Source organism: Buceros rhinoceros, unplaced genomic scaffold (assembly GCF_000710305.1).
Source record: "Buceros rhinoceros silvestris isolate BGI_N320 unplaced genomic scaffold, ASM71030v1 scaffold143, whole genome shotgun sequence".
Taxonomy (NCBI): domain Eukaryota; kingdom Metazoa; phylum Chordata; class Aves; order Bucerotiformes; family Bucerotidae; genus Buceros; species Buceros rhinoceros.
Window position 1 is genome coordinate 9,777 of NW_010405198.1, and position 16,405 is coordinate 26,181.

The following is a 16,405-nucleotide window of genomic DNA, read 5'->3' on the forward strand; positions in this document are numbered from 1 at the left end:
TTCTTTTGTTTTGCCAGATTTAAGAGGCTAGAAACAAAGGTGGTGATCTTGTTAAAATCAGGTATTTCTTTTGCCTCTAGCAACTAACAGGTAAATTACTTCTTTTTTTTTTTCCCCAATTTTTCCTGCCCTTCTTGCCCACACCCCCTCCCCTTGAAAAATAAAATTCCCACAGGGCTTATCCAGGTTGGGAAGTGGAATCCAGTTCCCCTCTCCTATGTGACAGATGCTCCTGATGCTACAGTAGCAGACATGCTGCAAGATGTGTATCATGTGGTCACACTGAAAATCCAGTTACACAGGTAAGTTGCATACTAGTTCTGGGACGTGGACTGTTACTTGTCTGTTTTTACTGTTAAAATTACTTGTATTTAATTCCCGTGGTTCTGTGTGCTCAAAGTACAAAGGCTTATCTAAATTCCTTTTTAGTTACTCTAATTCTTCTTTAACTTACGTTAAAGAATACGTATACTATTGCAGAAAACTTTTATAGCTCTGATACATAGATTTTCTTTGGATATCTCATTAAAAGTATATTGCATTTTAGTCAATTAAATGATGCATTACAAGAAGGCATTTTACATAAAGTTTACTTAAGAGAAAAATATTTTTGCATATCATGAACAATACCATCTGTATGCATTTTGTAAGAGAATGACTTACACTTATTGTTGCTATCTAGGTTCTTAAATTTCATGGTCATAAAAAAAAAACCCCAACGGTTAATATATTAATGCTTTTCATGATCAGTCTTGAGAAAGCATTACACCTTAAATTGTTTTACCAAGCGCATCAGAGCAGGAAGGTAGAAGTAACATGAAAAAATAGTCGCCACATGCAGCTGATGTATAATTCATGCATCAATACAGCAGATGTGTTGTATAAAGTAATTAACTAATCGGAACAATCAGGAGACCGAGAGCAATCTCCAGATGCATCTGCTTGATGCGCGAAATGAAATCTGTCTGTCTTAAAGGAATGTTCTGCAGCAGGATGCAATCTTGTAATAATCCCTTTTCTAATCTGTGTTTCAAATAGTTGCCCTAAACTAGAAGACTTGCCTCCTGAACAATGGTCTCACACAACAGTAAGAAATGCTCTGAAGGACTTACTGAAGGATATGAACCAGAGTTCATTGGCCAAGGAATGTCCCCTTTCACAGGTACTTAGCATAACACGTAATAAATAATAAAGCACTATAGGCAATGCTGATGTGAGATTTGAGATTTCCACAGACTGTAGCAAGTAGTACCCGTGGAGTGAATCTGCCAAAAATGCAAATTCATTTGACCACTTCATGATCTTTATAAATATGCCTGATTCATTTTGAACATAGTCTTACAACATTTCCCATGGGGAGTCGTGAAAGGTTGTTTACACCTCGCTAGAATTGTCTCACAGCAAACTGGATTTTAACTAGTTTTTGTCTTCAGTCTTTGAACTGCTTTGATGCAACTACTTTCTTCAAGCATGTGTGTTCAATATGTTAAAAGGCTCCTTACTTACTGCTGTCAAAAGTACTATTTAATCTGAATGCCTTTTAGATAACCTACAGTAGTTTTAAATGCTAATTCATAAAATGAGACATTCTTTGGCATGCTATATGAGAGGGGAATAAAGAATAAAGCTCTTTGGATGATGTGGTGTTGTTGCAAACAACCAAAGGAAAATCAGTTATTTATTAGTTCTAATCAAAATATACCTAAACAAAAGTGAAACCTCAGTTTAGGCATTGCTAAATATTGAACTGATGCTTCGCTCAAGCCTTAGTTGTATTGTTCCTTTTTGCCATTCTTTTTGTCATTCTTTTCTCAAATTACTGTGAAGGCGCAACTTATTTTTCTACGCTGTACAGTGTCCAATGATGCTATGGTGGAAACATCCGATTTATTTTTACTTTTTAAATGCTAAAATGTATTGAGTCGTGGTGTGGTGGAGACAAATTCAGTACGCCAATAAATGATTCTAGTTGTGGTAAGGAGGGGAAAAGGGAAATTAAGGAAGTCAAGGTATTTTTAAGGGTATTTTATTTCTCTTGCTCAGAATATGGGAGCTTTTATCTCTGAAAGACTTCTGTTAATCTATGGAGAACTACTCTCTTACTCTGTCTTTCCAGCAGATATATTAGCAGGCAGTTTTCCCATCACTTTTTTCCCCTCTATGGTTAGATTGTTTTCAGTGATGTGGCTCCAATTTAGGAAGTTTTGAAGTGGAATTAATAAAAATTATCCTCCCTGGTTGCAAACCATTCCAGTAATATGTCTGCAAGATTATCTTGTATATACCTACTATAAAAGCATGTGAGATTTTGCACTGCTGTCTTACGGAGCTGCAGATAATTTGTGATTTTTCTCTGTTTAATCTAATACTGCTAGGTTTTATTTTATACTGTAAATTCCTTTGAGATGGAATATTTAATTTCTCGTTGGACATCATGTTTCATATAGCAGCTTCAGAATATGTCTAGATGATGCAATGATAAAGCAGAACAAAGTTTTAAAAAGGAATACTTCACGAGAGAGTATCATGGTACTAGAGACAATTAAATAACTACACTCTTTTAAAAAGTTGGTTTTAAAGTATATTGAATTTTTATATAATAATTTTAATGGATGAAAAGCATCTTGCCTGATAACAGCTCTTGAAGTTAGCTCTTGAGATGACCAAAACCCTGGATTACAGAACTCCAATTTGAGGCTGTCTGTTTACTGTTTTGCACCTCTCTGTTTGTAAAAGAGTATGCTTAAAGCTGTAAGCTTCTTTTCTGTTGTTAAGAGCATGCTTATTACTTTTGTTATCACTATCTTCACCAGCGCTGTGGTAGTTGGGTTACAGGGTTTTAAATAATTGCTTTTCTTTTTTTTCCTTTAAAGATCAAATCATATTAAGTGTAAAATACGTTTATTTATTCTTTATTCTTAGAAAAAACAAACTGTTAACAGTGGTTGATCAAGAGTCCATCAGTCCGTCAAAATCTTCCCGTTTCCCTCTGGGAGTTTGAAGGAGGATATGTGGATCTGACGGTGTCCTTTTCATATGACTAAATTGATCTGCATGCTCCCTGTGTTTGTCTAGCTAAAAACTCGTTGCATATCACTTCTGTGGAAGGGACACTCATTTAAGAGCATCCTTGTTTTATTAAATGTATTAAAGTGGCATGCTGCTGCAATAGAGATGTGAAGTAAGAGCAAGGCAGGGGTCAGGAGGCGAGAGTCCGTCAAAATGCCAGCATGAGAGATTCTTCTGAGAGCAGAGAAGTTGTTTCTCCTGTTATGTTCTTCCATGGGCGTAGGTAATACCGTATGAAGTGCTTCATCACAAATGCAAACTAATGCAGTGACACCATACCATGACTTATTAACAGTGTTATGGATATAATTTATTAACCACAGAAAAATGACTCAAAGTGGAAACGAGAGTAGCTATCGTTTTCTGTCACTGTCATTAGCAGTGCTCAATTTTGTTTAGGTATGGAAGGATTTGTTGTAAAGTATTTAAGTTGCTGTGCTCAGTGCATGGCATCTCTAAAGTCCCATCTAAGCATGGTAAACTAAGAATCGTCCTCCTCCCTTAGAATTTACTGCATTTTCTTAATTAATCTTGCATTTTGTGTATTAAAGTTGCTCATATTTGTGCAGAATACTGATATTCTATGTACTGCAAAAAACCCCAAGCAAACTATTTTTATAGTGCAGATATATTTAATAGCTTGAAAATACATGAGCAAATAAACCTTGAGATCTAGTTTATCTTAATTATGGAGTCTTGAAAACTTAACAGCATCATCTACTTGAGTGGGTTTTCTTTTTTTTTTTCCTTCTAAATTTTTTGACATTTGCTTTCTTGCCCAACTAAAATCTTGGGGCATACAGCTATGAACTTTTCATGCCTTCCTTGGTAAAATAACACTGTGACTCTTGCTCTCATTAGGAGAGTTGAATGCATGGTTTCTTTTGAAGCTACTGTAATTGTCTCACTCTTTGACTGCTGTGGCCTCTTCTGAAGGCCGGGTTTATTGCTCAGTATATGAGCCCATATCATGGGGAATCCTCACTGACATGACTTGGAGTGCTTGGGATGGACTGGGGTAAATGCATGCCCCTCAGCTGCTGTGGAATTGCAAGCATCTGTCCAGAGGCTTAGTCTCTAATTGTTGGTATCAAGCAGGCAAGGTAAAAAGACGCTGCAAATTTTGCATGGAAAAGTCAAGTCTGTTCTGAATTATGCACTGCGGTGTGTATTTTCATGCTTTACCTGAGGTTTGCAGATTTTATTGCTAGACACTAGCAGCATACACAGATGCCAGGTGAAAGTCTTTCACGTTTGATACGCATGACTCGCTTCGTTTCTGCTTTCTCTCCAGATCTCTTTTGATGGGGAAGGCAACTTGGAATTTTATCCAGAGCTCAATTTTGGGCCATCTTGTACATTCCATTAAACTGGTGCATCTCGCGAGTGGCCTAGACCTCATTTCCCTCTTCTTTTGCCCCTTCAGTCTCCAAAGGGTTGTAAAGAAATTGTTCTACCATCAATTCTTGTATCCAACCGTTTGCACAGAAGCTCAATTCTACCTCAGTCTGTTGGGAGCTGCTCTAAAATGATGGGACAGAGAGGCAGGCCTGTTGCATTTATTTAATGTTAGTCCTTCCATCTCTCTACTCAGCCTGAGTCCTACCATTTTCATACATTGCTTTCACAGTTTTGCTCTGTTTTTAGTGCAGAAGTCTCTTATTACTTCCACATTTAAAATAACTGAAATACTACAGACAGTATTTATACTGATAATAATAAGTTGGGGGTTTTTTTGTTTTGTTCCTATTGAATTGTTTCTTTCTCCCTGTGTGTGCATATATACACATAGTTAGATAAGCTTTTATGAGAAGAGAGCAATGTGCGCTATTGTCCTCAGAAAAGGCTGGAAATTCTTTTGACAATTCTGGAAAAAACTCACTTGGGTGCTTTTGAGCATTTAGATGTACTCTTTATCTTGAGTTCCTGTAACCTTTTCCATGAAAGGAAGATAGCAAGTCACCTACTAAATGAAGAGATTGTAGAGATTAATTAGTATCTGGGCACTGCTTTGAAAATATGGCAGTGATCAAATGACATTGACTTTTCTACTGGTATTATCTTACCTGATTTTTTTTTTTTCCTACTAAAAGATCTTCTAAATGATTGTTTTTAGTATTCACAAACAGGTGTTTTATCAAACCTCTGCAAAGCACTTCTGAAGCAAGTTATTCTTTCTTTTTCTTTATAGCACCCTGAAATATGAAGGCCTTTCCACATCCAACCCCCACCCCACCTTGCTCATTGTTTGAAGCTGCATGTACGTAGCCTGACTCTCAGGACAACCAATAGTCAGTGTATTATAAATGTACAGTAGAATCTCAAATCTCTTATTAATTTATTATTTTTTTAAATATTTTTTAGGAGACATGCAATATTTCTGTGGAATATATCCAGAACTCTGATTACTTACGAACTTAGTCATTTACAGAAATTGCATTAGTATTTTAAATTTTTTGATGACACTTGTGTGTGTGTGAGCCGTCCCCCCACCCACCCTGCATGTCTGTAATGTCTTTTACATAATTTTGCTCTTGATAATGAGGGAATGGCAGTTTTTTAGTTAGAAAGATATACACTTGCATTCCGTGAAAGGTGTACGCATGCAGAGAACAAATGCTGGTACGATACCGAAGTCTGAATAGTTTTGCACTTGTGATAAATATAGCTATCCTGACTGCATTTTGATCAAAATCCCATGCTGTGGTGAATGATTGTCCACAGCTGACACAGACACAATATAGATCATATACTTCCCCTCTTTTGTCAGGTATCATGCCTGAATTTGCATGCTGTTTCTATGCAGACGTAGTGCAGAATTTGTATGAACTGGCAGAGATACCAGACAGAAGGCTTGCTCCGAACATTGGTGTTTCTCAGTTCACCTGATCTGAAGGCACCTGGCTATCATAGCAAACAAGCAAACTGATAGAAATCCTCTTGCGTTTCCTCGCTGCTGTCCTGAGGTCCCTACCCCTCCAAAATATCAACAAAATAAGTCGCATTTGCTAAAATTAAGATTTCCAATAACCAAGGGATGAGCTGTTAAGAGTTGCCAAAATGCATACTTTTTATGAGCAAATTTTAATTTATACTTTACAAAAAGGTGGTTTTGCTCTCCCTTTTCAATTTTACCTGCCTAGACCTGAGATCAAGTCCTTGGATTTCTTTGTTGCTTGTGACTCCCCTCCCCTTCTCTTCTTCCTCCCCTCCCCCAACAATTAATAACCTAAGTAAGGAATGCAGCTCCTTTTTCTAGTTTAGAAGTTACTGTACTTTAGAGTTTAAAGATGTCATTAATTATTTCAGGGGAGTAAATCCTTAAGGGCCTCTGTTCAGGTTTTGGCAGGCAAGGCCTTTCAACCCACCCCTCAGTAGCACAAGAACGTTCACTCTGATGTCTCTTCAAACTGATGTAGTATCTGGATTTTCAAAACATTTTCAATTAACTATTAAAATTTGTGCCCATGATTTTTAGTCATCCAGATAGAACAGGCAGTATAGAGCCTATTGCTGATGGGATGGGGAAAATGAAATATGCGTGTTGGTAGAGCTGCGTGAGGACATTCACAGGATACTCAACCTTAAATCAGTTGCTTTTGATCACTAATTGATGTTCTTTAGACGCACCTAAACACTCTCAGTATTAAAGCTATGTCAGTTTATCTGAAACCGTATTATCTGGGCAGCACCCTATTAAAGGAGAAAATACATAGCTATTTTTTTTCTTCCCTTTCATTACAACTAACTATAATGATGATGTCCAAGTCCCTTTCCAAAACAGTCATGGGGCCTGGACTTAGTATGATGAGGAGGAGAATGTACCTCGCTCCTCAAATAAATGCGCTACCTGACTTAAGAGGACTCTCTAAAGTGTCAGCATGTCTCATACTATCTGTGCTATCATGAGGTCATTTGTTTCTGCTTCTGAAAAAGTAGATATATTAATTTTTTTTTTAATACTCCTAAAGTCAGCTATGTGGAGATATAAGCAGCTGTCCTCCACCAGACTCTTTTGTGGATAAAGTAAAAAATCCGTGCTTTTTAAGGGAATAGCATTTTTGGGACTCTGCTCCCCACTTCGTGTGCTAACCATGTGTGATTGTATCTCAGCAATTTTGAGAACTGTCATGTGAACGATTATCTGCATCATATGGACTTCAAGTTTTAGGGAAGTGACAGAACGAAAAAGGAACGCAGCATGTCTTCATCTGATATGTTTTCCTTCTAAAATGTGCGTGTGGTGTAGAACTGAGTCCTACTTGACTTCTGTTTTTACTCAGTGGTCCCAAGAATGGTACATAGAATAACACATTTTAAATATTTGCAGTGATATTCTTCTTTTTATATCTATATATAAACCTTGCTTTTTTTTCGCCTTTTTACATTTAGTGGGTTGAGGCAATCAAGTAATGCACTGCTGCAAAAATTCTGTATTCATTCATTCATGTTTCTTGCATACTTCTTAACACAGTCATGGCCAAGTGCGAGCCCTGATTTTTTTTTTCTTTTCCGTAACTTTATTAGAGGGTTAACGAGCCACTCCTCCAGTGTTTTTTATAGCAAGATTGCAAATAAGTCTTTTTTTTCCTTCTTATTGGCAAATTGTTGGCTGTAGAGTACTGCACGAGTATAAACAACATGAGAGATCCTTTAACATAACATGAGAGAGCCTTTAGTCGCTTTGCTCCCTAGCTTTGGAACTCATTGCCAATTGAAGTAAGGAAAGCTCTGGCTGCTGGGACTTTTAAATCTAGACTTAAAAGTTATTTGTTCTGTTTAGCATTTTTAAAATGATTCTATTAGGAATTGTATGTGCTTCAGTTTTAATTTTAACTCATAATGATTGTAAAGCACCCTGGGATGCTTGCATGAAGGGCGCTGCAGAAACCCAAGATTGTATTGTACTGTGTTGTAATGTATTGTATTATTACATGGTGCTGGAGTTGGACCACGGACAATTCATATAGAAAGCGTTTGAATACTTAGCTAAAGATAAGAAGTGTGTGTTGGGGGGGTACTGTCTCTTCTTCCTTCTTTTCCCCCCCTTTCTGTCAGTTATTTTATTAAACTAAATTAACATGGCAGTTATTCCCTAAGAAATGCCAGCATAATTTACTGCTGCAAAGGGGCTCAAAATGTAAACCAGATGATAAACTAAAAATAAAAAAGTCCACATTAAGATTTAATTGCACTTCCCTTTCTATATTACGTTCTTATGTAAAATGCATTACAAAACAGTACTTTCTTTATCACTTCCTTCACTTTTAACTGAATTTCATTAACAATAAAGAAATATATTGTCTCTGTTTCAGTAATGTCACTTGACAGTTAATCCCTTAACTTGATGCACACGTCTTTAAGATTTTTTTTTTTTTAATAAAGAGCATGATAGCACTGACTGGAGCCAAGTATTGCACAATCATGTGATTTGCAAGTTTCCCAGCTCGCAGCTTTGCCAGTGCAGGTCAATTCACACCTGCCACACTTACGCCATACTGGTCCTCATGTTGCTTTTCCTTGGTGATTGTCAGAGGTAGAGTTGTGCATGCAGCTCCTTCCTTCCCCCCTCCCTCCCTGCTCCAAATGTGTGGTAAACCTTGTGCATTGGAAGTGTCTGCTCAGGAATTAAATGGAGTTTAATTTCTATCCATTAGGAAGCTGCTATCCACATCTCCAATTAAGCCTTCTATTTAAAGGGCAAGGAGATACGTATGTCTACATCTTAATCACTGCTGTGACTGGTTTGCAGAAACCTTCCCTGACTGGTTCAGTTATTACTAGCAGTGGTGGGAGGCACAGAGATCAGCGTGGTTATAAAACCTATTCAAAAGCTGAGTAAATTCTGTAGGTGCTGTAGCATCACTGTCAGCAGATTTAAAGCTGAGGTTTGTCTGTGTTAGGGGACGCAGGAATGTAGGCATAAAGATGCATTGGGAGAAAATTACTGGAATTGGTAATAATTTTTTACCTGACAGAAATAAAAGCAAACCAGGACCTACTTATTCAGAGGCAATGCTGAGATGAGCAACTGTCACCTTGTCAGACCAGATTTATTGCATGTCTTTGCCCTAATCATAACTTAGAAGAAGAGGCATGCATTTCTCAAACAGACTCTGAGGAAAACTCTCAAAGCTTTTTCTCTTCCCTTGACTTTTTTCTTCTTTTTTTAAAATAAATTATTAGGTTCTTCCTTTTTATTTCCGAGAAACATAGTAGGAAAACCTAAGGCAAGTGTGAACTTTGTCTCTGTTTCCTTGGACCTTCTTTAAGAACAGCACAAAGATTCCCCTGGTGCCTTGCAGCAGTGGTGAGGAGAGAGGTTTACCTCAGATGTGCCTCACTCCAAGCCACAGAATAAACTACTCAAAAGGCAAAAGTTCCCCAGGGGTAGGAACAGATAAAAGGTTCTCCTCATATACATCTCTGTTAATTATTTTTATTTTATTTTTTAAGTACTAAAACTGAAGCACATGCAAAGGACATTAGTGTCAATGGTCTTTCTAGAGATGGAGAGGAGATTTCTGCTCCCTAAGCTTACCTAATGTGTTTGTATTTGAATCAATAAATTAGACTCTCTCAGAATTGGGGGGAGATGTGTGTGTACATATATATGTATGTATATATAGATATCACAATAAAATTCCACCAAAATATACTTGCCAGCTAGTATGTCCTCAAGCCCTTAAAGCTGTATTCTTTATTCTGTACTTTATGCACGGAGCAGCTTTGTGTGCTAAACCTTATCTAGCTACACTTTTTTTAATTTATATGTTTTAGTATGAGAGGTAACTAAGAAAATTTTTCAGTTAATACACTTTGAGAGTCTATGTGTATATTCCATGTGGAAAGCTAGCTGGAGTCTTTCTCTTCCCAGATACCTTCATTGAATCTTGCATCTTTTTATGAATTCATTAGAGCATCTATACTTTCTACAAACTCTTGTCAGTAAAAGGCAGCAACATAGAGGTGAAACTAGTATCTTGGCTAACATAGCTGCTTAAAATGCCTGCTTCATATGATTTTACTCAGCAGAAGTTAAGAATCCATAGCAAATTCCATACTATAATTAATTTTTCTCCTGGCATATTTTTACTTTTTTCTCAGGTCAGAAAGTATTTTGTCCATGTGCTTTTAGCAACATAAATATCCTCATAGAATTTGGGTCTATATGATAAAGAATGATCAGATGTACAGCTGGCTCATAAAGGGGCACATGGCCTGAAACAATAAATTTGACAACCATTTAAACAAAGGATAGACGAGGGTTGTTATTGACACTTAGAGAGTATTTAAACAAGCAATCAGAGGCATGAGAGATGCACCGATTAGGAGCGGAAATCAATGAAGTTCAAACTAAAAGCTAGTTATACATTAAAAAAAAGAAAAAAAGGTGCCTATCTAGTGAAAGAGATTACCATGGGTCGTGGTGAAAGATCCAGCACGAGAAGTCTTCAGATCAGTATCAGATGTTTGCTCTAACTTAACCACAAGTAACTTGGCTGAGTTCAGAAATTACTAGATGAACTTCTGGGGTCTCTTACACAGAGTCCAAATAGATGTTCAAAATGGTCGCTTTTGGCTTTAAAAATCTGCAAAAAACTTGTGTGGTAAAAGGAAAGGAGATCAAAGAAAAAGCTTATCCTAAACACCAAAAGAAATTAAGTAAGACAACTGTTAGTGCTACTGAGTCTGATGACTTCTTGTCTGGACATTGTGCCTTAGGGCTCAACTTCATGCCAGACATCTGATGCTTTGCCTAGCAGAACAGTGGAATCCGAGAAGAGACTTGCTGAAAATCATGTCCTATTTCCCAGAAAGGAAATCTTCATTAGCATGGTGGATAATAGTAAGCAAGCTTGGAGAGCCTTTTACAAAAACTGTAGTGAAATCAACCATTGTGGCTCGTCGAAGATAGAACAATTATCAACATATCTATTATTTTTGTGGAAAAGTTTTATGGTCCCAAAGCTGAATTTAATAGATCTAAAATTAATTAATAAATCACAATTAATAGATCTAAAATGTCCCCTCTCACACAAACAATTTGCATTAGGGTTAGAATTTTCAGATAGGAAATAAGTCAGAAGCACTCTGACCTGGCTGGAACAGAGTGGTTGGAAATAAAATCAACGCACCTGAGAAGGCTGAAGATGTCTCTTACACCATTTTTTTCACCAGATCAGTCTGTGAAGTCTCCAAGGCCCCACCTATCCCAAACTTTATTCCTGTACAAGAAGTCCCTGTGTGCATCCATTGCGCACGATCTGGATTGTCCTGCTGGACTCTAGCTTCCTCTAGTCTTGTTCCTTGTGTCCCGAGAAGAGGTGAGCGTAGGTGCACAGGCTTCACATAGTGCGTTGCCTGTCATAGAGACAGCAGCAGACAGGAGCAGGGCTGAAAACCCTGTCTCCAAATTATGGGACTGGGAAGGAAGGATGAAACTTACCTTGGAGTAGCTCAGCTTTGATCCTGCAGACTTGAAGTCTGCCTAGGTTTTAGCTGTTTTAGCTTCATCCAGCAGAATTCTGCCGGTGTGCCCCAAGATAGCTTTGTGATGGGCACTGAAGTAGGAGCAATGGGAAGAGCCCTTGAAAATGTTCTTTCCTAATTCAAGCTAAAAGAGCAGTTCGAAGCAATCTAGTTATTTCATAACAGCCTTTTCAAGCAGATTCCTGGCTAAAATTGATGGTGCTTACCTGTGAAGCCCTCAGGTTCAGAGCTTTTCTGGCAAAAGTACGTGCAGAATCAAAATCTTAGTGTGTAATAAATCACCCCTCAACATATAGGACCATTTTCATTCCATAAAGTAAACCAAGGATTAACTTACTAAGTACTGATTGTTTTGCATTTTATACTTTATTCAGGATGATTTTAGAAAAGGTTAAGCTAGGACTTTTGCTACTAAGTACGTGCCATTTACAAATGGTGTGCAATGAAAATCAGGATTCTTAAAAGGATTCATGTTGGACATCTGACAATGAAGACAAAAATGTGTTATGTCTCCTTATCTTTTATAGGTTGAGGTTGTGGCTTTTTTTTTTAAACTCTAAGGCACTGTGCCATAAAGCTTGTAAAACAGTTATGGAGTTCTTCAAATCTGAATTAACATTTCCCACCTACCTATCTTTTTCTCTTTCAAGCTTTTAACCTTTGTAGATATAAGACTAGTATCTTGGGAAGCAGCTTTTTATTTGAGCTTTATTTATATCTGTCAGTGGGAGATGCCTGGAAAACATTGGGAGAATGCTGCTCTATCATGCAGCAACTGGGAATTTTCATTAGAAAATGGTAAAAATAGTGCAAGGGTCAATTCTTTCAGATGCCGAATCCTCATTTCTGATTTTCTTTATCTTGTGTGTGGGTGTATTTCTATACATACAAAACTATACATATAAACATATGTATATGTGATTGGAGTTCTTTTTGGTTTGTATCTTCATTACATTCCGTGTAGCTTTATGTTTATGTTAATATGTACCTTTATAATACTTAAAGGCAACATAAGGCATAAAAGAAGGAGGAGATAACTTAGGCTGTACAAGGATAGGAGAAAGGAGGAAGACATGCTCGTGTATTGGAAGAAAAGCTTGTGCTGTCATTTTAAATCTGCCTTTAAGCAGTTTTAACTTATATGACCAGCATTTGCCATGCGGCTCCTTACTTCTCCTGACCCTGGCAACAGTATGGAGGTCAGATAAGCCATCCAAGTGCAGCGCCAAAGGCACAAACAAAAGTTTTTTTCTTCTCTGTCCATCTGTGGGTTTTTCCCTTACCCTACAGTTTTATAGGGCATACGACAACAAATTCCATTGCATTACTTGCTATAGTTCAAAGTAATGGACCAAGGAATTTATCATAATTCTTCATATGCAGTTAAACTGTCTGTTTCATGATTCCTTGTCCAAAAACCAGCTATTGGCTGGATGTATTTGGTTTGCTTTTATTCAGAGTGGCAGATGATAATTCTCTACCGTACCAGAACGCGAGGAACAACATTTTGCCGGTTGGGTTTTTGCAGTACGTGGGCTGATGTAGGCGCAGGCAGGCTAAAATCTTTTGATTTGGGGATAATCTTGTGTTATCTGGTTGGGGCTTGAATGTTCCCTTCTCATTTGAAAACTGTTAACACAGAGCTTCTTGAGAAATAAACACTCCTAAGAGTTCGCCTTGTATTAAAAGTAATGCTCGTGATTTCCACACAAGAGCCACTGATAGTGGCTAGGATCAGGGAAACAAAGTTCCTGTGTCATTGGTGAAAAAATCCCTCTCCCCACACAATCTTTAAGTTTTGTTCTGCAACTTTTATCACTATTCAAACTAGGTCTATGGACTAGGTCTATGGACTAGGTCTATGTAGCTTGTCTCATCTCTTCCCCCTGCCCCCTCCCTCCCCCCCCAATTTTTTTTTTAAGGCATGTTATGCTTGCAACATTGGAACATGCTACCCTGCTGTTATCTCAGGATATGAAGCGGATGATTTATGGAAAAGAAAATAGAACAGAGCCTTAAAAGTCTGGCTTTAAAAAATGGAGCCAGTAGTTTGACAGATTGTTCAGTAAATGTTCATTTTATTGAGAATTATAAAAAAAGGTGCTTAACACCTCTGTGCCATTAATATAATACATTAAAAGGTTACTGTCAAGATTAGTGTTTCAGCTCTGAAAATTGACTGTAGGGTTTATGGGCAGCACTGTTCACTGTTCTGCTTGGAGGATGAGGTACCTTCTACTTACCACTTGACAAAACCATAATGTTGTTACAAGGCTTTACACTGAAAAACTTGATAAATAGTAAACCACAAATAAAATCTCATTTGAAAAGCAGGAGAATGGTTTCTGTCTGTCTTACAGCCAGATTTAGCAGACACGGGTTTGAATGTAAAACAGTTGTGAAAATAGCCAGTGTCAAACTAGTGCAAAATTAAACTTGTGGGGTGTTCTGTTTTCAGTGTCTGTTATTGTTGAAGTACTCCATTTCAAAAGCATGCATTCCTTCCTACAGAAAAAAAATCAGATTCCTTAGTTGAAATTAATTAGCATTCAGAAAACAGATAGCATGGTTTTGGGTATTCATGAGATCTCTGTTTGAAAAAATGTTTTTAACTTGTAGAAATGTGTTGCAACACACAGATGGGTAGAAAAAGAAAAAAAAATCTCTTTAGCAAGCTCTGTGTGTAAAAGGAATATTACATTTTGCACGCTCCTGATTACCCTGTGTAAACAGTTTTTGACATCTGTCTTTATAGTTTTCGAGGAGAGGAAGACTTTGTTAAAAGAACCATTTTTATACAGCAGTCACCATTTCAGTCTTGCTTTACCTGTATTATGAAAGCAGATGGTCTGCATGTCTTTTGAATATTTATAACTATCAAAAACAATCTCTTGCTATTCACCCTTAGGCTTATGAGATGTCAGGACTGTTCTGGTTGAAAAAAAAATCATCTTGGGTGTTTACAGAAAGAGGATTACATTAAGCTGAAATGACTATACATTTTCCAGTTTAATATTTGTCCATCAGCTGTTTAATCGTATTTAGATAATTGTGTAAATAAGTTGTTGCAGCCCTTGCCCCTTCCACTGAGCAGGCTTGAAGCGTTAAACACCAATGAATGAGTTGCAAAAAAGCTTGGATTTTTTTATTCATAGTTAAACAACCTGGAAGCCCTAAATAAGTTTTGGTTACAATGCTCCTTTTCAGGGAAGTGTTTCATTTGCAAAGGAATCCCCAATATCTAATTCAGCAGAGTTGTTGTAGGAAGCTGCTGTGTCTGTTACTCTCTGCTAAGTCTGTTAGCGTGTATTTGTTCTGTGTAAATACTGCAGCCCAACTACCCCTTCATGAGGCATGAAAACAACCTCCTTCTGCCCATATAAAAATAATTTTAAGGTTATTTAGGGGAAGTTTTGGGACTGTGGGGGTTAAACGCTTTTTTGACTGGAAGCTGAGCAATCACTGATAACAGATTTTGCTGTGGTTGGTTGATTTGGCAGAAAAGCATGAACAGTTTTGGTTTAGATGATTGAATTAACCTGATTAACATTGTTTTTGTTGTTTTGCAAAAAGGACAACAGTATACTTTTAGCAATGCCCAAACAATTCTTTACCTGGTTGGAAAGCAGTGTTAGAGGCGATGACTCAGAAGTGCCTCCCTTGTAGCACCTGCAGTGGTGGCTGCAGCGACCAGCCAGCTCAAAAGGCTCTCGTCCCTCCTGTGTCTTGCAGGACACACTTGCATTAGATCCTGGCAGAATACAAAAGGTGTCTGATGCTACTTTTTTATCAGGTTTTATTTGAGGGACACATGAAAAGAGTTTGAGATTTAAGATATTTCCCCAGGGATTTCCCCAACTTCTTAGAGAAATGGTGGTGTCTGGTTTTCAAATCTGTGCTGTATAATCTTCCTGAGAGAATGAGATTTAGTTCAAACTACGCTGGATGAACCTCAGCTGAACTTCAGAACAAATTCCACCCCTACCTCCACACAGTTGTTGGATGCCTAATTATAATTAACTTATTTGGCTAAAAAAAGAGCACTTGGGCTGCAGCAGATGGTATCATTCCAGAATAGTGTGATTTCTGTGAAGGTGGCACCATTTCAGAGGAGATCTCCTGATTCTCCGAACAGGACTACAAGTGATACGGTTAAGGGACGGGAGGGTTGGACAGAGGGGAAAGAGGAAAATTTTGAATCTTGAAGTCTCTCAGCTTACTTTCAAAGGATGAACTTTTAGGAGATACATTAAGACTGGGGATTTGTGACCAGTTTTTACATTCTATCAATTTTCATTGCAATGTGTGAAAAAGAAATCAGATTATGAGTGATGAACGTGATGCATTTGAATATTTTTATGATATATATATACACATATATATTCATCATCCTTGTTCGTGGAAAGCATCTGCCTCTGTGCCCAAATACAATCATTTTCATTTTGATTATTGATAAGTATAAGCCAAGGCATGGGGGAGCCTCTCACGTGTGATGACCCAGGAAATAAGAAAAGCTTCAATATGCCTCCAGTCTAGATCCTGGATCTCTGAAGACCACTAACTCATAGTTTTAGGCCCTAAGCATAGTGGGCATTCATATATGTAGATTCCTGTTAAAACATGTAAGAAATCTACAGCTATAGGAATTATATAGGAATTTCTATAGCAAAGGGCATCTATCTGCACTGACGTGACTGCAGGTTTGATGGCAATAAATAAAGTATAGAAACAATGAAATTCAATGTTGTCAAGTTATTTTCTGAGTTAACAAGGTAGTTATATTTTATCTGGCTTTTAAAATTTTGCCTTCAGTAAATTAGTAAATAAATCATTGATTCCTGCT

General features: G+C 37.5%; 1 protein-coding gene across 1 annotated transcript in view; it reads left to right on the forward strand.

The window, feature by feature from the left end:
- The window catches only part of SATB1 (SATB homeobox 1), a 74,238-nt gene that overhangs the window by 8,092 nt on the left and 49,741 nt on the right, over nucleotides 1–16,405 (forward strand). The window contains exons 4-5 of the mRNA XM_010133624.1: nucleotides 176–302; nucleotides 1,039–1,162. Coding sequence (XP_010131926.1) covers nucleotides 176–302; nucleotides 1,039–1,162 — 251 coding nt within the window. The remainder of the gene's footprint in view (nucleotides 1–175; nucleotides 303–1,038; nucleotides 1,163–16,405) is intronic.